Source organism: Melanerpes formicivorus, unplaced genomic scaffold (genome assembly GCF_026170545.1).
Source record: "Melanerpes formicivorus ecotype bairdi unplaced genomic scaffold, bMelFor1.0.p_v2 SCAF_26, whole genome shotgun sequence".
NCBI lineage: Eukaryota > Metazoa > Chordata > Aves > Piciformes > Picidae > Melanerpes > Melanerpes formicivorus.
The window spans coordinates 12,372,443-12,392,370 of NW_027142378.1; the positions used below are offsets into that span (position 1 = coordinate 12,372,443).

Here is a 19,928-nt window from a genome sequence, read left to right on the forward strand (position 1 = left end):
CACTTCACATGGGCTACACACCTGCTCAGTCCTCATTCCTGCCTGGCTCTTCATCCCATCAAGAGGAGCCAGACTGACTCCTCAGTCTGGAGAAGAAAAGGCTCCCAGGAGACCTAATTGTGGCCTTCCAGCATCTGCAGGGGGCTACAAGAAAGCTGGGAGGGACTTTTGAGGGTGTCAGTGAGGGATGGAGCACAACTAGAAGTGGGTAGATTCAGATTGGCTGTGAGGAAGAAGTTGTTGCCCATGAGGGTGGTGAGAGCCTGGCACAGGTTGCCCAGGGAGGTGGTGGAAGCTTCCTGCCTGGAGGTGTTTGCAGCCAGGCTGGAGGTGGCTGTGAGCAACCTGCTGTGGTGTGAGGTGTCCCTGCCCGAGCCTGGAGGTCCCTTCCAGCCCTGACAGTTCTGTGATTCTGTGACAAACATATCACTGCTAAAGCCCTGACCTAAAGGCCCTGCTGTGGATAGGAGACACAGGTGTGCACCACCCAGCTCACAGCATCATTTCCAGCTTTCCTAGTATCTCTTGCTAGAGGAGCTGAAGATGCTTTCACTCACAGCTATACCATATGTCCAAAGCCTCCCAAAGTCCTCTGCCATCCTTGCCAACCTCCTTTTGAATCTGGGCAAGAAAGTCATCAGTCCAGGAGGAGAAAGCTTGAACTTTCTCCCACTCTTTGAGACATTACTTTCCTGTGCCTTACCTCTAGACAAACAGCTTTAGGGGCCTCCCAGTGATACCTCTGCAGATCAGCAGAGTCTACCTAGTGCTCTCTACAAAGCAGCACAGTTCAGACCCCTTACTTTAGCCTTGACTCACTTCCATGCAGCTTTTTATGCTTTGGCTCTTGTGTTCAGTATTTTTACTTCTCTCTTGCCTCTCCTCTATCTTCAGAGGGAGGTTTTTCACCCCAAGTAGGTTTCAGCACATCCTCACAGCATCCCCCAGGGCCAGTCCATTTGTCTTTAACAGCTAAGATGCATTTGTAGGTGATGCTGTCAGCAGAGCCCCGTGACTCCTTCGCCCCCTTACAGAAGTGCTGATCTGTGACCCTTGTTCAGTGGAGGTTGAGACACTGAAATGGACACACATGGAAGAGACTCTTTACCAAGGGCCCCTCTCTTTCTGCCTTACACTAAGAGCAGAGTAGGGAGAAGGTGTTGCAGTGGTCCTGATTAAGGGCTGAACTGCAGTAGAGGTTGCTGACATCCCAACAAATCTGGCCTCAGGACATGAAAGCTGATCTTACCTTTCTGATACCAGTCACTGTGTAGGCATGGCCAGCAACAAGCCCATTCCTCAGGACCTTTGTTGTCTGCGTTCAAAGAAGAGAAACAGAAGGAAAAGAAACTTTTACGCTCTCCCTACTTACACAGCAGACTCACACCGATACCACAGACCTCTACCTGTGTAAGCAAATGAAGAATGGTTAGAAAAAACAAACAAATGAAGTCTGAGCTGCTAGCAGCCACATTTTAGAGACTCACAGGTTGGACTGGGTTGGAAGGGACCCTCAAAGGGCATCTTGCCCTGTGCTCAGCAGGGACAACTCCACTAGATCAGGCTGCCCAGGGACACGTCAAGGCTGATCTAAAGACAGGGCCTCAAGCACATCCCTGGGCAGCCTGTTCAGTATTTCACCACTCTCACAGTGCAGAACTTCCTCCTGATGTCCAACCTAACTCTGCCCTGCTCCAGTTTCAAACCATTGCACCTCATCATATCACCACAAGTCCTTCTGAACAGTCCTTCCCCAGCCTACCCATAGGTCCCCTTCAGACATTGAAATGTAGCTATATATATTGCAATGTTTGGACTGGAAGGTAGACTGGGAAGGTCCCTTCCTAAACTCTGGATCTTTGGCTAAAGACTATTTCACTTCTAAAAAGGCCAGGAGGTTAAGTTTTGATTTTCAGAATAGCAGGGCTTCCCAACAGCCCAAGTGTTAGCACAAGGCTTGAAAGCCTAGACCTGAAGTCATGCTCAGAACAACACACCTCTCTGTCTTTCTTTATAAACTTATTCCACGAGTCTCTGTGCCTCACCACCCGTAACAGTGGAGAATTTATCAAACCACAAAAAAAGGGGGGGAATGCAGCAGGACCTCATTTAATAAATGGTTCTTTGGTAGATAAATGGGTTCATAGATTAGTAGAATGAGTCACAGAATAGCTTAGGTTGGAAGGGACCTCAGAGATCATCTATTCCAAACCCCTTGCCATGGGCAAGGACACTTCCCAACTAGATTTGGTGCCCAAGGCCTTATCCAACCTGGCCTTAAAACATCCTCAGGGAAGGGGCATCCACAACCACTCTGGCAACCTATTCCAGAGTCTCACCACCCTCCTACTGAAGAGCTTCTTCCTCAGCTCCAGTCTGACCCTGCTCTCCCTCAGCTTCAAACCATCCCCCCTTGTCTTGTCTCTAGACAGTCTTATGCAAAGTCCCTCTGCAGCCTTCCTGTAGGATCCCTTCAGGTATTGGAAGGCAGCTCCAAGGTCCCCCTGGAGTCTTCTGCAGGCTGAACAACCCCAGCACCCTCAGCCTATCCCAAGCCCCTTGATCATCCTCATTGTCCCCCTCTGGACTTGCTCCAGCAGCTCCTAAGTGCAGCAAGAGGGAGCTGAGAAAGCTGGGAATCAATCAACCCATGTGCAAACATCAAGGATGCTGTTCCCCCAGAAAGCCATGTGTGTCAGGTGCCATCCTTCCTGAGTCACAAAGCCAGCATCAGCACCAAGGAACCGGCCTGGAAACGCTCTTAGCTGTGAAACCACTTGATGTCAAGCCAGGTCTCACCCCTAAATGCGTCTGACAGCCCATGAGAGATCTGCTGTAGGTTGCTCTTGTAAGGATATCCCACAGATCATGAGGAGCAGCTGCAAGGTTGATCCTGGTGTTAACACCACCTGTAAAATCCACCAAGGCTTCTGAAACTTGCCCAATCTGCAGATCTTCATAGGAGCCATAGAGTCTAGCAAAAAAAAGGACAGCAGTACATGAGGTTATGGTGACAAATGATAGGTTGAGGAAGCCTGTACCTCATGCTCATGTTTTGCTATGTTGCTCATGTAAATCTTTCTCATTTAGGAGACAATTGCTTCCAACATTGGCTACAGTCTGAAAGGAACTCTTCACTATCATCCCTCGCTGCACACGAGTGAGAACATGCCCAGCTCTGCTGCAGTGGATGTTGTCTGAATAGATCACTAGGCACTGACACACTGTGCCTCAACAGTTCAGTCTGACTGTCCTCATCGTTACAGAGCAACTTTCTCTGCTCTTTCTGTTCTAATGATAACTCAGATGGAAAGAGCTGAGCTTCCTCTCCTTTGCTTTGATCTTTCTCTCACTGTGAACTAGGCATTTTCATTGCTCTGGCAGAGATTATTTCAGCCCAGGATTAACAAACTCTATCAGTTATGCCTTGCTGCTTTCTTCTCAACCCTGGCAAAACACCTTGGAGAGAAGCCAGCACTCTCACCATGCCATGTGATGTGTTGAATGTCTCAGCTTTGGGGGAAACCCAGGGCAGGAACTTCTACCAAAACCAAAGCACAACTCTTCAACAGGCTCCCAAGTGAAACTTGTTGGGGGGTTTCTCAATAGTACATCAAAAGACATACCAGAAATCACACATTTGAGAATCCCTGTCTGTGACCTTCCACTCCTCTGCAGTATTGATGAGGAAGGCATCATCCTAGCCAATGCACCCCATAAAACCCTAATGCTCAGAGGACAGCTCCCCAGAATAGGTCTGTTTAAGATATGTAAAAGGTGAGTGCCCAGAGGCTGGAGCCAGGCTCTGCTGGAATGATGCCCAATGCCAGCACAAGGGGCAGTGGGGGAAGTTGAGGCAGAGGAAGTGCCATGGAAACAGGAGGAAAATGTTTTCCCTGTGAGGGTGACAGAGCCCTGGAAGAGGCTGCCCAGGGGGGCTGTGGAGTCTCCCTCTCTGGAGACATTCAAACCCCACCTGGATGTGTTCCTGTGTGACCTGGTCTAGGTGATGCTGCTCTGGCAGGGGGGTTGGACTGGATGATGTCTCAGGGTCCTTTCCAGCCCCTCACATTCTGTGATTCTGTGAAGATTTAAGTCCAAGGGGCTGGCCTGATAACAGCTATGGCAGTGGCAGCTTTTGCTGTGCAGTGACAGAAAGATGAGAGGCACTCACCACACGTGGCAAGGCCTGGGAGACCCAGCTACAGACAAGGGTAAGCTGCATGGGCACCAGCCAGCCTATGGCAGAGGGACTCTTTGCAGAGCTTGGAATGAGGCACTTACTTTGCATATGCCTTCTCCAGAAGGGCTCCCCAGAACACGTTCTGAGAGACTGAGGAGACAAAGACCAGCTCTCCCACCTCGGTCACCGGCAGGCGGTCGTCCACCACCACGTCCACCCACTCACCGAAGTGCCAGAACTGCCAGGGCAAAGCAATGAGCTGAGGCTCCCCCGGAAAGGGACCTCCCCTTGAAGCAACAGGGAAGGCAGGGCAGTGTGGCTGTGGGCACAGGACAGGCTGTCCTGAGGAGAGGGCTCCTCTGGGTCAGTGAGAGCTGCTGACCCACTGCCAGAGCCAGCTCCTCATCCCCACCCTGCCAGGGAAAGACAGAGCATGGATCAGGACTGCTGTGGCCAGCAGGAACAGTGACTATGGCCCAGTGCCCAGCACTGCCGAGGCCACGCCGCAAATACTGGGGTTGGTTTTGGGCCACCTCAATAAAAGAAGAGCATTGAGGGGCTGGAGAGTGTCCAGAGAAGGGTACCAGGTCTGGAGAACAGGGCTGATGTGGAGCAGCTGAGGGAATTGGGGGTGATTAGTCTGAGGAGTAGGAGGCTGAGGGGAGACCTCCTTGCTCTCTACAACTCCCTGAAAGGAGGTTGGAGTGAGGTGGGGGTTGGCCTCTTCTCTCTCGTATCAGGTGATAGAAGGAGAGGAAATGGCCTGAAATTGTGCCAGGGGAGGTTGGAGATTAGGAAAAATGTCTTTGCTGCAGGAGTGGTCAGGGACTGGCACAGGCTGCCCAGGGAGGTGGTGGAGTCACCATCCCTGGAGGTGCTAGGAAACCATGACCCTTCGAGACACGACTAAATGTCCATGGTGGTCTTAGCTGATGGTCTTAGAGGGCTTTCCCAACCACAACAATTCTGATCCCACAATGCTATCAGGATTAAACAGAGAAATTAGGCATAGCTGGGGAGGGAGTTTCTAAGGTTAGAGCAGGTCTGCTCAAGCCCAGCTAACTGTTGCCACTCTGGAGGAGGACTTCTCTCTGGATTAAAACACGTTTCAGGCAGGGCTGGAGAGAGGGGCTGAGCAGAGCTGTATCCTCAGAGTGCTTTGTAGCTGACCCACTGCTGCACTGCTTCTGTGGGGGGGCTGCTGTGCTGCTGGCCAGGCTGGGATGCCCTCTGGCCACCGGCCCCTGGCTAAGGGGAGCCACATACAAACTCCCTAAGGGATGCTGGCGCAAGAGGTGCCTGAGGCTGTCTGGAGCCCTCCTGCAGCGGGGTGGGGAGCAGCTGTACCCGGAAGTGGAAAATGCCAGCATATCTCCTCTCGAAGCTCTGGCTCTGTGGCACCACTGCAGCCAGGATGTCCTGCTGGAACGTCAGGGCTTCCAGGGCCGCCAGGAACCAGCAGTTCTCTGTGCCAAGGCAAAGGGACACATGCATCTGTGGCCTCTGTTCAGCTGTCCCATAGCAACACTGCAGGAGCACTGCAGTATTGGCTTGCACAAAAGCAGCAGTCAGTGGTGAGTTCAGCTTTTGGACACACCTCCCACCTCTCCATCTCCACCTCAAAGCTTGCCAGGCTCCTTACTGAGTCCAGCCCACACTAACGATTGCTTTATTCACACCATGCCCAGTGAAGAGCTAAGCCTTCTTCTTCTGTCCCAAGTTTTATACAGTCAGAATTGCAAGGAGTGTTAGCTGCTATAAAAATATTTGGATATCTATACAATGGAGCTTTCTTACCCACCAGTCCTTGGCGGAGATCAAGCTGCTTTCTGTTTGCAGGATAAAACACTGGACTTCTGTGCAGAGCCTGGGAAGCACACAGCCAGAACAAAAGGAGAGAGTCAGGTCAGTAAGGTAAGCTGGTTTAGCTTGAAGTCAAGGCCTTCTTGTGAGCAGAGCTTCACTCACAGATTCACAGATTGCATCAGGGTGGAAAGGACCCACGCAGGTCATCTGGTCCAACCCTCTGCCTGTCCAACTGGATCAGGCTGCCCAGGGACACAGAAAGGCTGATCTTGAATGCCTCTAGGGGTGGGGCCTCAGCCACATCCCTGGGCAACCTGTTCCACTCTCACTTTGAGAGTGATGAAATTCTAAACAGTCCCTCCCCAGCCTTCCTGTAGCTCCCCTTCAGATATTGCAATGTAGCTTCGAGGTCTCCCCACAGCCTTCTCTTCTCCAGGCTGAGCAGTCCCAGTTCTTTCAGCCTGTCTTCACAGGAGATGTGCTCCAGCCCTCTGATCATCTTTGTGTCTCTCCTCTGGACCCACTTGAGCAGCTCCATGTCTCTTTTGTGTTGGGGACACCATATTTGGACACAGTGCTCCAGGTGCAGTCCCAGCAGAGGGGCAGAATTTCCTCTCTCCATCTCTGGCCACACTGCTTTTGATGCAGCCCAGGCTTACATTGGCCTTCTGGGCAGCCAGTGCCCATTGCTGGCTCATGTCCAGCTTCTCACCCACCAGCACCCCCAAGTCCTTCTCTGCAGGGCTGTTCTGAATGCCAATCCAGCCTAGATTGATTTTAAGGATTGCCCTGGCCTAGGTGCAGGACCTTCCACTTCCATAAGACGGGAAATTGAGTGAGTTCCTTGTGCAGGATGTGAAACCCTTAGGTGATACAAAACATTCCCTCTACCTGATCCAAAGCTTTCAGAATCCTCAGAGTCCCTTTTTCCTAGCAGGCAATGTTCTGTTGCAGGTATCACCCTGGTGTTATCCTGTGCTCTGGTTAACCTGACACAAGTCTGGGTACACATTTGAGCTTGGCCTACATTAAATTTGGTCCCTGACATAAGCCAGTTGTGCATCACCATTGCTGTCCCTGAACCCCTGGCTGAGAGGACAACCCTTGAGACTTGCCAGCCCTGCTCCTCCAGAATTACTGACAAGTTCTAGCCAAAAGAAGCTACACTGTGAGACCATAACTGTTCAGACTTTCAGCTAACCTGCCTGACAGCTCCTTGATCTGACTGACAGTGGAGCCACAGACTAACTGCTGTCTCCCACAGAAGTTCCTGTTGCTGTGACAAGAGTGGGTTTATGAATAACCGTTCAGAGAGAAATCATACTGTTGTATTTTTTCCCCATTTCATAAGTGTCTCTGGGGCTAAATTAATAACCTATGTGTCAAACTTAGGTTTCACTCTAATGGCCTACAAATTGCCCAAGCTAATTTTCACACTGTTAGCATCCCCTGCAGGCAGCAGCAGAGAAATGGCAGACCCTCAGAAGGCAGTTGCAGTAATTAGACATCAACTTCTATCCTTGGTGAATTTGGGTGTTCAGCTTGCAGGCCATCAGTCACAGATGCAGCAAGCTGCAAGCCTGCAGGCTGAATGGCAGAGTCTCAGCATTTCCTCTGCAGCACAGGGAAGGAAGGATGTAAAGCCTTTGCTGAGCTGAGTTGGGAATTCAGAGCAAAAAGCAGCCCTCTTCATCAGGCAAGTTTAGAGCAGCAGAGAATAGTGGACTAGAGACAGAGGAGGTTTCAAATCTATCCCCATATCACTGGGGTGAAGGGACACCTGAAGGGCTTTGTAGAGGTCAGGACTCATGCTGACCTTCCCCTCCCAAATACCTCTATGCTACCACAGCTGACTCAGCTGCATTGCCTGGCACAACCCAGCTCAGCCTTCTGAGGAGTGCTCTCTTCCTCCAGCTGCAGATCCTGGCTTAGCACAAACCATCTGAGAGACTGAATTACATGTGGGAGTGGAACATCTCCCTGCTGAGGACAGGCTGAAGGGGATGGGGATCTTTAGCTTAGAGCAGAGGAGCCTGAGGGGAGACCTCATTCATGTTGATAAAGATGTGCAGGGCAGTGTCAGGAGAATGGAGCCAGGCTCTGCTCAGTGATGTCCAGTGACAGGCCAAGGGGCAATGGGTACAAGCTGGAGCAGAGGAGGCTCTAGAGGAACAGAAGGAAAAACTCTTTCACTGTGGGGGTAGCAGAGCCCTGGAGCAGGCTGCCCAGAGAGGTTGTGGAGTCTCCTTCTCTGGAGACATTCTAAACCCATCTGGATGTGTTCTGTGTGACCTACCCTGGGTGATGCTGCTCTGGCAGGGGTGTTGGACTGGGTGATCTTTCAAGTTTCCTTCCAACCCCTAACATTATGTGATTCTGTAACTCTGAGAAGCAGGGCTGCCTCTCCCAAGCTCTCCTACTTGCTCTGCAATTACCTCTCCACACCACTGAGCATCACAAATTGTGCAAAACCTCAGCCCTTCTGCACAATTGGTTAAAACTGAACAAATATGGCATCTAAAAAACAACTTAGCTGGGAGATGCTATCTGCTACTATACCTGGCAGAGCTCCCTTACGGAGAGGGTAATGTAAGGACTCAGTGCTACTGCAATACCCAGATAATTCCATACATTGCTTGCAGGAAGATTTGGCTGTCAATAACTGCACAGCAGCTCAGTGAAGAACAGAACTGCCACTGCTAGTAACAAGCCTTATCTAACAGTGCCAGGCCTCCCAGACTTGTTATCTATCCATTTGTTATGAGAACTTGCCCTGTGACCAGCCCTTGCAACCAAGTGTCTCTAGTTGTGATGTCCAGTTTAAGCACAAGATACCAGTGAAGGCCTTGAAAATACGGGCACAAGGGAAAACAGGAGCCCCAGAAACAAACCCACCAACTGGCTGGTGGCCAGTTACTGGCCGTGGTAAAAGCTCAACCTTGAGAGCTGGGAGAAGATAGCTCTAAGCACAACAGAACTCCCAGGGCTATCAAAGATGACTTCAGGGCCCTGGGAGACCTGGTTGAGGGGTCAGGGGCACAAATAATTTTTTCATCAATACCCTTAACTGCAGGAGGGAATACAGTAAGGAACAGGTCAGCAGCTAGAGTTAACAAGTGGCTTCGAGGCTGGTGCAGTCAAAAGAATTTTGGTTTTTTTGATATTGGGAAACTTTCTACTGCACCAGGCCAGCTGGCAACAGATGGAGTACATCTGTCCCAGAGAAGGGGAAAGGTCACTGTATATGAGAACGGCCTGTCCCACAAAGGTAAAAAGATCCTGGGAAGGGAATTGGCGGGTCTCATCGACAGGGCTTTAAACTAGTTTCAAAGGAGGAAGGGGCTGAAACTAGTCCCCTCAGACAAGAGTCTGGGGGTGACAAGCTAGAGAAGGAGGTGAAACCAGCAGCCCAGCTGAAGTGCATGTACACTAATGCACGAAGCATGGGTAACAAACAGGAGGAGCTGGAAGCCTTGATGCAACAGGAAAGTTATGATGTAGTTGCCATCACAGAGACGTGGTGGGACGACTCACACGACTGGAGCGCTGCAGTTGACTGTTACAAGCTCTTCAGGAGAGACAGGCGAGGAAGAAGGGGTGGAGGGGTGGCCCTGTACATCAGGAAGGCACTAGATGCCATTGAGATGGAGATTAGGGACGATCGGGTTGAATGCTTGTGGATAAGAATTAGAGGGAAGACCATCAGGGCAGACACCCTGGTTGGAGTCTGTTATAGACCACCCAACCAGGAGGAAGATGTTGACGAAGCATTCTATAGGCAGCTTAGGGCTGTCTCAAGATCTCCGGACCTTGTTCTCATGGGCGACTTCAACCTGCCTGACATCTGCTGGGAACTCAACATGGTAGAGAGGAGACAGTCTGGAAGGTTCTTAGAATGCATGGAGGACAGCTTCTTATCCCAGGTGCTGCGAGAGCCTACCAGGGGCAAGGCTATGCTTGACCTCCTCTTCACCAACAGGGAAGGGCTGGTGGGCGATGTGGTGGTCGGAGGGTGTTTGGGGTCCAGTGACCACGACATAATTGAATTCTCGGTTTTTGGTCAAGCCAAGAGGGGCAGCAAGAAGACCTCCACTCTGGACTTCCAGAGGGCAGACTTTGGGTTACTCAAGGAACTAATTCAGAGGGTTCCTTGGGATAAAGCCCTTAAAAACAAAGGGGTCCAGGAGAGCTGGACCTACTTCAATGAAGAATTGTTGAAGGCTCAGGGACAGGCTGTGCCAATGTGCCGGAAGATGAGCCGCCGGGGCAGACGGCCAGCCTGGATGGTTCATGAACTTTTAATGGAACTGAGGGAAAAAAAGAGGGTGTATCACCTCTGGAAGAGAGGGGAGGCAACCCACAGAATGTTTAAGGATGTTGCTAGGTCTTGTAGGAAGAGAATTAGGGTGGCAAAAGCACACTTGGAGCTTAAACTGGCCTCTACTGTGAAGGACAACAAAAAGTCCTTCTATAAATACATTAATAGTAAGAGGAAGGGGAAGGAAAACCTCCACTCCTTGGTGGATACGGAGGGGAACATTGTAACAAAGGATGAGGAAAAGGCAGAGATACTTAACACCTTCTTTGCCTCAATTTTTACTAGAAGGGCAGAACGTCTTCCTGACAGCTGGCCTGCAGAGCTGGCAGAAGGAGCCAGGGAGCTGCACAGTTTCCCTATGTTCCATGAGGAGGTGGTTGGAACTCTCCTTAGCAGCTTGGATCCCCACAAGTCCATGGGACCAGATGGGATTCATCCTAGGGTGCTGAGAGAGCTGGCAGATGAGCTGGCCAAGCCACTCTCCATAATTTTCCAGCAGTCCTGGCTCACTGGCGAGGTCCCAGAGGACTGGAAGCTGGCCAACGTGGTGCCCATCCGTAAGAAGGGCTGGTTGGATGAGCCAGGGAATTATAGGCCTGTCAGCCTGACCTCAGTGCCAGGCAAGATCATGAAACAGGTCATCCTGAGTGCAATAACACAGCACTTACAGGATGGCCAAGGGATCAGGCCTAGCCAGCATGGATTTAGGAAGGGCAGGTCCTGCCTGACCAACCTGATCTCCTTCTATGGTCAGGTGACTGCCTGGTGGATGTGGGGAGGCCTGTGGATGTAGTCTACCTGGACCTCAGCAAGGCCTTTGACACCATCCCCCATAGCAAACTGCTGGCCAAGCTGTCAGCCCATGGCTTGCACGGGAGCACACTGCGATGGGTTAGGAACTGGCTGGATGGCCGAGCCCAGAGAGTGGTGGTGAATGGTGCCACATCCAGCTGGCAGCCAGTCACTAGTGGTGTGCCCCAAGGATCAGTGCTGGGCCCTGTGCTCTTTAACATCTTTATTGATGATCTGGATGAGGGCATTGAGTCCATCAGCAGTAAATTTGCTGACGACACCAAGCTGGGGGCAGGAGTTGATCTGCTGGAGGGTAGAGAGGCTCTGCAGAGGGACCTCGACAGGCTGGACAGATGTGCAGAGTCCAAGGGCAGGAGATTGAACACATCCAAGTGCCGGGTTCTGCACACTGGCCACAACAACCCCATGCGGTGCTACAGGCTGGGGTCAGAGTGGCTGAGAGCAGCCAGGCAGAGAGGGACCTGGGGGTGCTGGTTGATGGTAGGCTGAACATGAGCCTGCAGTGTGCCCAGGCAGCCAAGAGGGCCAATGGCATCCTGGCCTGCATCAAGAACAGTGTGGCCAGCAGGAGCAGGGAGGTCATTCTGCCCCTGTACACTGCACTGGTTAGGCCACACCTCGAGTACTGTGTCCAGTTCTGGGCCCCTCAGGTTAGGAAGGAGGTTGACTTGCTGGAACGAGTCCAGAGAAGGGCAACAAAGTTGGTGAGGGGTTTGGAACACAAGCCCTATGAGGAGAGGCTGAGGGAGCTGGGGTTGCTCAGCCTGGAGAAGAGGAGACTCAGGGGTGACCTTATCACTCTCTACAACTACCTGAAGGGAGGTTGTAGACAGGCAGATGATGGTCTCTTCTCCCAGGCACCCAGTACCAGAACAAGAGGACACAGTCTCAAGCTGCACCAGGGGAGGTTCAGGTTGGATGTTAGGAAGAAGTTCTATATAGAAAGAGTGATTGCCCATTGGAATGGGCTGCCCAGGGAGGTGGTGGAGTCACCGTCATTGGAGGTGTTCAGGAGGAGACTTGATGGGGTGCTTGGTGCCATGGGTTAGCTGTTTGGGTGGGTTGGATTGGTTGATGGGTTGGACATGATGATCTTGAAGGTCTCTTCCAACCTGGTTTGGTTTATTCTAAATAAAGGCTTATTCTAAATAAAGACCAAAGAGCAAAAGAAGGCCCCTGGCCTGGTCTCCCAGACTTGTTATCTACCCACTTGTTATGAGAATGTGCTCTGTGGCCAGTCTTTGCAGCCAGGTGTCTCCTATGGTGTCCAGTTTAAGCATGGCATGCCAGCAAAGGCCTTGGAAATACAGGCACAGGCAGAAAAGAGAGGCTCCAGAGCTAAAAACAGCTCAGTGACTGGTGGCCAATTACTGGCTGTAGTAGAAGCCCAACCTTGAGAGCTGGGAAAAGATATCTCTAATAGTGTAGACTAAACAGTTAAGCAGGACAAAAACCATCCCAACAAGAACCAGCACCACAAAAGTCTGTGGTCTGTGGGAGAGGGGTCAACAGCTAAGCACTGTCTAAAAACTTAGCTTCTATGTGGTCAAGACCTGAAAGTCTGGGAGAGGGATTGTCACCATGAGAACTGCCACCATGGAATCACAGTGGGATCTTATAAGGAGAGGCTGAGAACCCTGGGGCTGTTCAGTCTGGAGAAGAGAAGGCTGAGGGGACCTTATCACTGTCTACAAAGATCTGCAGGGTGGCTCTCAGATGGATGGTGACAGGTTCCTTCCAGTGACACCCAGTGACAGGACAAGGGGCAATGGATGTGAACTCCATCACAGGAAATTCCATGCAAACATGAGGGAAAACATTTTTACTGTGAGGGTGACAGAGCCCTGGAGCAGGCTGCCCAGAGAGGTTGTGGAGTCTCCTTCTCTAGAGATCTTCAAAACCCATCTGGATGAGTTCCTGTGTGACCTGCCCTGGGTGATGCTGCTTTGCAGGGCAGTTGGACTCAATGAATCTCTGGAGGTCCCTTCCAACCCCTAACATTCTGTGACTTTGTGTGATCACAAGAGCTGTGAGCTCCAACTACATCAGCCTGCACCTCTCCTTCACCTGCTCTCCTGGCCTGCTCTGAGTGTTGCTGGATATAAACTGAACAAAGCCGGTCATGATTTGGGGCATCAGATGCTTCAAAGGCAATTATGAAATCCCATGTCCCCCAGCCTCCCAAATGCCAGGTGATACAAACAGTGTCATCTCTGGAGAATGAGAACACCTAAATCAAACAGCCAAATGGAAAGTCTAAGAGTAGCCTGCTCAGTGCTGGCAATCAGGAGGGAGGGGACAGGCTCTGCTCACTGTACCCTGGGATAGGGCAAGGGACAATGGATGGAAACTCCAGCACAGGAGGTTCCAGCTCAGCATGAGGAGGAACTTCTGCACCGCGAGGGTTGCACTTGATGACCTTCAGAGGCCCCTTCCAAGCCCTAACCTGCTGTGCCCAGCTGTAAAGAGTTCTCTTGCAAGTCACTTACGTGTGGCCTCTTCCACTGCAAATTTCGGGGTAGCTTCCTCAGCAGCGCTCCTGTTCCGATGGAGCTGATGTCAGCAGGGAAGCTATCATCTGTGAACAGGCATTTGTTCTTCAGGCAGGTTTCCAGCAAGGCCTGGTAGTTCTGCTGGGTGGCTGGGGTGTGCTTTTGGAAGATACTCTTGCCCAAAGGCACAGGTGACTTCTTTTTCTTCAGACATGCCAGAAAAGGCATGGTGAGCCTCACGGTCCCACCAGGGTAACGCTGAGATCTGAAGGTTCTGCAGGGGTCCCACCCTGCACAGTCCTGCTGGAATCACCTTTTCCCTTGGGATGAGGAGTGTCTTCTCCAGAAGAATTCCTGATCATTAAAAGAAATGGAAAAAGTCTATTTCATAATGGCTTTGGAATTCTATTTTTTTCCCTTTAGCTAGTGGGGGAGTGTGCAGGAGTGTGAGGGAGTGTGCAGGAGTGGTGCTCTCAGGAGATCTGGGGATCCAATTCTCATCTCATAAGGTGGACATGGAGCTGCTGGAGAGGGGCCAGAGGAGGCCACTAAGACAATTGGAGGGCTGGAGCAGCTCTCCTGTGGGGACAGGCTGCAAGAGATGAAGCTGTTCAGCCTGGAGACCTTAGAGCAGCCTTCCACAACCTGAAGGGGGCCTGCAAGACAGCTGGGCAGGAACTTTTGACAAGGGCTTGTAGAGATAGAATGAGAGGGAATGGATTGAAGCATGAGGAGGGCAGATTAAGACTGGAGATTGGGAATACAACAAAACAAAATAAAATAAAATATTAAAAAAATAAAATTAAATAAAACTAAACCACAAAACCAACCAGCAAGATAAATCCAAGTCCAGCAAAACCTGGAGTACATTAGGTGACACAAAGCCATTGCTAACAACCTCCCAATGGCTCTTTTGCCCTTTTTGCCTCATTTTGGAGAATGAATCCATCCCCCCCCCAGAGGTCACATTCCATCTTGGTGATTCTCACAGATTCACATATGAAATTCCATGCTGAGATTATTTTCTTGCCCTTGCAACATTCAAGACAGATGTTTCCCATCCCCTCCCACTGAAAAAGCAGAGCGTGATTTCATAGCCCCTTTTAAACACTAGGAGCTACACTAAACACCAGCAGCCATCAGCTTTTTGCCCCAAGTGGTGGGCTCCTGGCAGGAACTGTGATTCAAAATCTCAGCAAGCAAATCACAGCCCTCAGTGCTGACAAGGTGATCAGACCACAGCCTTCTCAGTACAGCGCAGCCTGAAGAAATGCATCGCCATGCAAAGCTGAATCAATGGTTCTCATGGCATGATGGCACAGTATTTGCAAGGCTTCCTTGCAGAAGAGGCTAAGACTCACAGTTACTTCCCCAAGCACCCTAGGAAGCTTCTCCCAGGCACCCAGCACCAGAACAAGAGGACACAGTCTCAAGCTGTGCCAGGGGAGGTTTAGGCTGGAGGTGAGGAGAGAGTTCTTCCCAGGAAGAGAGATTGTCCACTGGGATGTGCTGCCCAGGGAGGTGGTGGAGTCCCCATCCCTGGAGGTGTTCAAGAGGGGATTGGATGTGGCACTTGAAGCCATGGTTTAGTTGTCAGGAGGTGTTAGGTATTAGGTCATAGGTTGGACTTGATGATCTCTGAGGTCTGTTCCAGCCTGGATGATTCTGTGCTTCTATGATTCTAAGCTGGTCTCAGTTAGGACCCAGTTGTTTGTTACTCCCCTGGAAGCTGAAGGTCACCTGCATTCCCTGTGAGAAACTGCACAACTGCAGATTGTGCTGTCCATCCGCACACAGCTCTCATTTGTTATCAGAGCAACTGATCCACTAAGCTTGATCCTCAGGGGCAACCAAGAGGAAAAAATCTTCAAAATATAACCCTGGAACCAACAATTCAATTTTCTGTTGCACAGGAGGCATTTCAGACCTGAAAAAGGGATATAAGTGCCTAACAACTTGCCTTCTTTCTTTTTTCCTCTCCAGATGAAAAATACTGTCTGTGCCTCCAGACCTTGCCTTTTTACAGCCACTGACCTTCACAGCTCCAAAACTCTGAGCAACAGACAGGACAATAGATTTAAGAGAGCAGCGAGAGGAGGAAAACAGCCTGGAGCCTGGCTGCACTTTATGCAGACAGCCAAAACACAGATGAAGAAGAATTCCTCATTTTGCTGCTCCCCAGGAAAGGAAGTGGTGAGCAATTGCCATATTTTGAGCTACACTGAAAAGCAAACACTTCTGACTTGGTTTTGGGGTGTGCCGAGCATTCACAATGCCTGATAAAAACATTTCACTGGTCCTCACCTCAGTCTGGTGTTCATTTGAAAAGGAACCTCACAGACAGGCCTTGAAACCCAGGCATGCTGTGAAGAAAGCCCAGTGCACTCAAAAAAGGGAGGCTTACATCATAGAATCAAAGGATGGCTCAGGTTGGAAGGGACCACAGAGATCATCTGCTCCAACCTCCCTCCCATGGGCAGGGATGCCTCTCAACTACATTTGGTTGCCCAAGGCCTTATCCAACCTGGCCTTGAACACCCCCAGGGTGGAAGCATCCATAATTTCCCTAGGCAGCCTATTCCAGAGTCTCAGCTCCCTCATACTGAAGAACTTCTTCCTATGATCCAGTCTGACCCTGCTCTCCCTCAGCTTCAAACCATTCTCCCTTGTCCTGCTTCTAGACACCCTTATGCAAAGCCCCTCTGCAGCCTTCCTGCAGGATCCCTTCAGGCATTGGAAGGCAGCTCTAAGGTGCCCCTGGAGTCTTCTCTTCTCCAGGCTGAACAACCCCAGCCCTCTCAGCCTGTGCTCATAGCAGAGGTGCTCCAGCCCTTGCATCATCCTTGTGGCCCTCCTCTGGACTCATTCCAGCAGTTCTATCTTCTTGTGATGGGGACACTAGAACTGGACACAGTAATCTGAACATGAAGCTTTACTTTCAAGAAACTCAACCAGCAGCCCCAGCTGCACCAGTGCATGTTGAGAGTCAACAATCCATCCACTCTGTATGTTTTGAAAACCTTCCAGGTGAAACTTGTCTGGAGGTGCATTGTTCTGAAACCTTTCCCCCATTTCCTGGCAATCTTTGAACAAAAGATGCAGTGAAGCATTTTATGTGTCCCTGCCAAGCGAGGCAGAAAGGGACCTGGGGTCCTGGCTGATAGTAAGCTGAACATGACCCAGCAGTGTGCCCAGGTGGCCAAGAAGGCCAATGGCATCCTGGCCTGGATCAGCACAGTGTGGCCAGCAGGAGCAGGGAAGTCATTGTGCTCTGTGCTCAGCACTGGTCAGGCCACACCTTGAGTCCTGTGTGCAGTTCTGGGCTCCTCAGTTTAGGAAAGATGTTGAGCTGCTGGAAGGTGTCCAGAGAAGGGCAACAAAGCTGGGGAGGGGTCTGGAGCACAGCCCTGTGAGGAGAGGCTGAGGGAGCTGGGGTTGCTTAGCCTGCAGAAGAGGAGGCTCAGGGGAGACCTTCTTGCTGCCTACAACTCCCTGAAGGGAGGTTGTAGCCAGGTGGGGGTTGGTCTCTTCTCCCAGGCACCCAGCCCCAGAACAAGAGGACACAGTCTCAAGCTGTGCCAGGGGAGGTTTAGACTGGATGTTAGGAAGAAATTCTTCCCAGCAAGAGAGATTGGCCATGGGAATGTGCTGCCCAGGGAGGTGGTGGAGTCCCCATCCCTGGAGGTGTTTAGGAAGCGCCTGGATGAGGCCCTTGGAGCCATGGTTGAGTTGATGAGATGGTGTTGGGTGGTAGGTTGGACTGGATGATCTCTGAGCTCTTTTCCAACCTGGTTAATTCTGCATTCTATTCTGAAACACCCTGAATGGAGACACTGAAGTGTGTTTTCTCACAAGATAAACGAGCATACAGACAGGTGGAAGACCTTGTCCTGAATTTTATCTGCATGGATAATTGTCCACAATGTTGTTGGACATCTTCTGGTGCTGAAATTTTCAAGGCCAAGCAGTGAACCGGCCCCTGAGCCTCTCACTGTTGTTAACAAAAAGTCTCTAGCACAAATGCCTGGATGGCTTCAGAGCTTCAAGCAATACCTCTCTGAGCAAAGACTCATCGATAAGGACTCTGGCTGAGAATTCAAAATGCATCTTCTTTTCTGTGCAAGTTCTCTAAACTACCTCAAAATCAGGGGAAAAAACCAAAATCCATGTACTCAAGATCTGTCCTTTAGCACTCAAGGCTACAGCATCCCATTCATAATCACCCTAATCACAGTATCACAGAATGGTTTGGGTTGCAAGGGGCCTCCAAAGGTCACCTAGTCCAAACCCCATGCAGACAGCAGGGACGCCCCCCATTAGATCAGGTTGCTCACAGCCTTGTCAAGCCTGACCTTGAATTTCATCTCCAAGGATGGGGCTACAACTACCTTCCTCTTCCAATATTTCACCACTCTCATGGTGCAGGATTTGTGCCTAACATCCAGTCTAAATCTGCTCTTCTCTAATTTCAAACCCTTGCTCCTCCTCCTATCACAGCAGACCTTTGGAAACAGCCTCTGCAGCCTTCTTGTAGTCCCCTTCAGGTACTGGAAGGCTGCTCTAAGGTGTCCCTGCAGCCTTCTTTCCTACATGCTGAACAGCCCCAAATCCCTCAGCCTGTCCCCACAGGGGAGGTTCTCCAGCCCCACTGATCATCTCTGTGGCCTCCTCTGGACCCTCCTGAGTTGAAGGCTCCAGAGTTGGACACAACACTGCAGGTGAGGTCTCACTGGTGATTGCTGCTGACCGTTCACAACTCCTGCTAAAGCCAACTGAAACTTGTGATCTCTGCAGAATACTTTGGGGTCAAGCATCAGCTACACCAACCCTAATCAGCAAAACTGAGAGGGCAAGAGGGTGCTGGAAACCTGGGTTAGCTGAAACACCAGCCTGTGTTTCCCAACCATTTGGCAGGCAGAAGCTTTGGAGCTGAGACTTGCAAGGCAGCTGCTGAGGCTCCTCTCCACATTTTACATCACACCATTCTTCTCATGTTTGCTGATATGAACTTTGTGCCTTTCCCTTCAATGCTTCCAGAGCAAAGCACAGCAGCAGCTGCTGTGTTCAGCAGGGTGGTGTAATTAATACACCCAGCTGATCCTTAGAGGACAGTTCCACTCAGCACCCCTGGCAAACCCGAACTCCACGACAGCCACAAATGCCAGCACCAAACCCTTCCACACAGCACTTGGTGTTTGATGTCCTACCTTCTCCAGGTGAGTCCTCACAGCAAAGGGTAATGGTTCCACTGGCAGTGATGCCTGCTGCTGCTTACAAATAACACCTTTGTTTCCTCTACCTGTGGTTTTATATGCATGCAGTTATATTTCTGTCTTGCCTACGTAACCCTGAGGGCTACTCTTAACCTATCAAGGCAAAAACGCCTGCTGAGTAATGGCAGAAAAATTCTGAAGAGTCCAATGCAAAATGTTCCTCAGAAGACATGAAAGGACAGGTCAGGCCATCAGGCAGGCTCCTGTTTGACTTGCCCCTCGCAGCTTCCTTGTTTAGTTAGCCACTGCATTATTCACAGCACAAAGCTCCCCATTTCTTCATCTATCACTGACAAGGTACAGCAGAAAGGTGTGCTCAGCTGTGTCTTAATACATTTGAACAGGATTTCTGCTTTCAGGTAAGAGAAAAAAGCTCAGAAAGGAAGCACCCTCACCTCACCCCCTACATCTTCTCAGAACAGCCTCTTCACTTTGTCAGACACCACATCCTAGAGACTGCTGAAGAAAACCAAAACAAACCATAGAACTACAGAGCTGTCAGGGCTGGAAGGGACCCCAAGGATCATCCAGTTCCAACCCCCTGCCATGGGCAGGGACACCTCACACTACAGCAGGTTGCTCACAGCCACATCCAGCCTGGCTGCAAACACCTCCAGGGATGAGGCTTCCACCACCTCCCTGGGCAGCCTGTGCCAGGCTCTCACCACCCTCCTGGGGAACAACTTCTTCCTCACATCCAAGCTGAATCTCCCCACTTCTAGCTCTGCTCCATCCCCCCCAGTCCTATCACTCCCCGGCACCCTAAAGAATCCCTCCCCAGCTTTCTTGCAGCCCCCTGCAGATCCTGGAAGGCCACAATGAGGTCTCCTTGGAGCCTTCTCCTCTCCAGACTGCACAACCCCAGCTCCCTCAGTCTGTCCTCATAGCAGGGCAGCTCCAGCCCTCTGCTCATCCTTGTGGCCCTTCTCTGGACACCTTCCAGCACCTTCAGATCCTTCCTATGGTAGGGGCTCCAGAACTGGATGCAGTACTCCAGATGTGGTCTCAGCAGCATGGAGCAGTTCTCCATCTCTGGTGGTACT

At 50.9% G+C, this 19,928-nt stretch overlaps 1 protein-coding gene across 2 annotated transcripts in view; it reads right to left on the bottom strand.

The window, feature by feature from the left end:
• LOC137448820 (calpain-14-like) overlaps positions 1–18,855 on the bottom strand; it is a 45,076-nt gene extending 26,221 nt beyond the window's left edge. Inside the window, exons 1-7 of one of the 2 annotated variants that reach the window (XM_068153717.1) lie at positions 18,820–18,855; positions 13,610–13,966; positions 5,981–6,050; positions 5,531–5,649; positions 4,285–4,421; positions 2,800–2,974; positions 1,250–1,315 (exon numbers count right to left, since the gene is read on the bottom strand). In XM_068153717.1, coding sequence (XP_068009818.1) covers positions 1,250–1,315; positions 2,800–2,974; positions 4,285–4,421; positions 5,531–5,649; positions 5,981–6,050; positions 13,610–13,840 — 798 coding nt within the window. In that variant the 5' untranslated portion in view covers positions 13,841–13,966; positions 18,820–18,855. The remainder of the gene's footprint in view (positions 1–1,249; positions 1,316–2,799; positions 2,975–4,284; positions 4,422–5,530; positions 5,650–5,980; positions 6,051–13,609; positions 13,967–18,819) is intronic. The other variant, XM_068153718.1, reaches the window with a different exon arrangement.
• Positions 18,856–19,928: the final 1,073 nt, after the last annotated feature.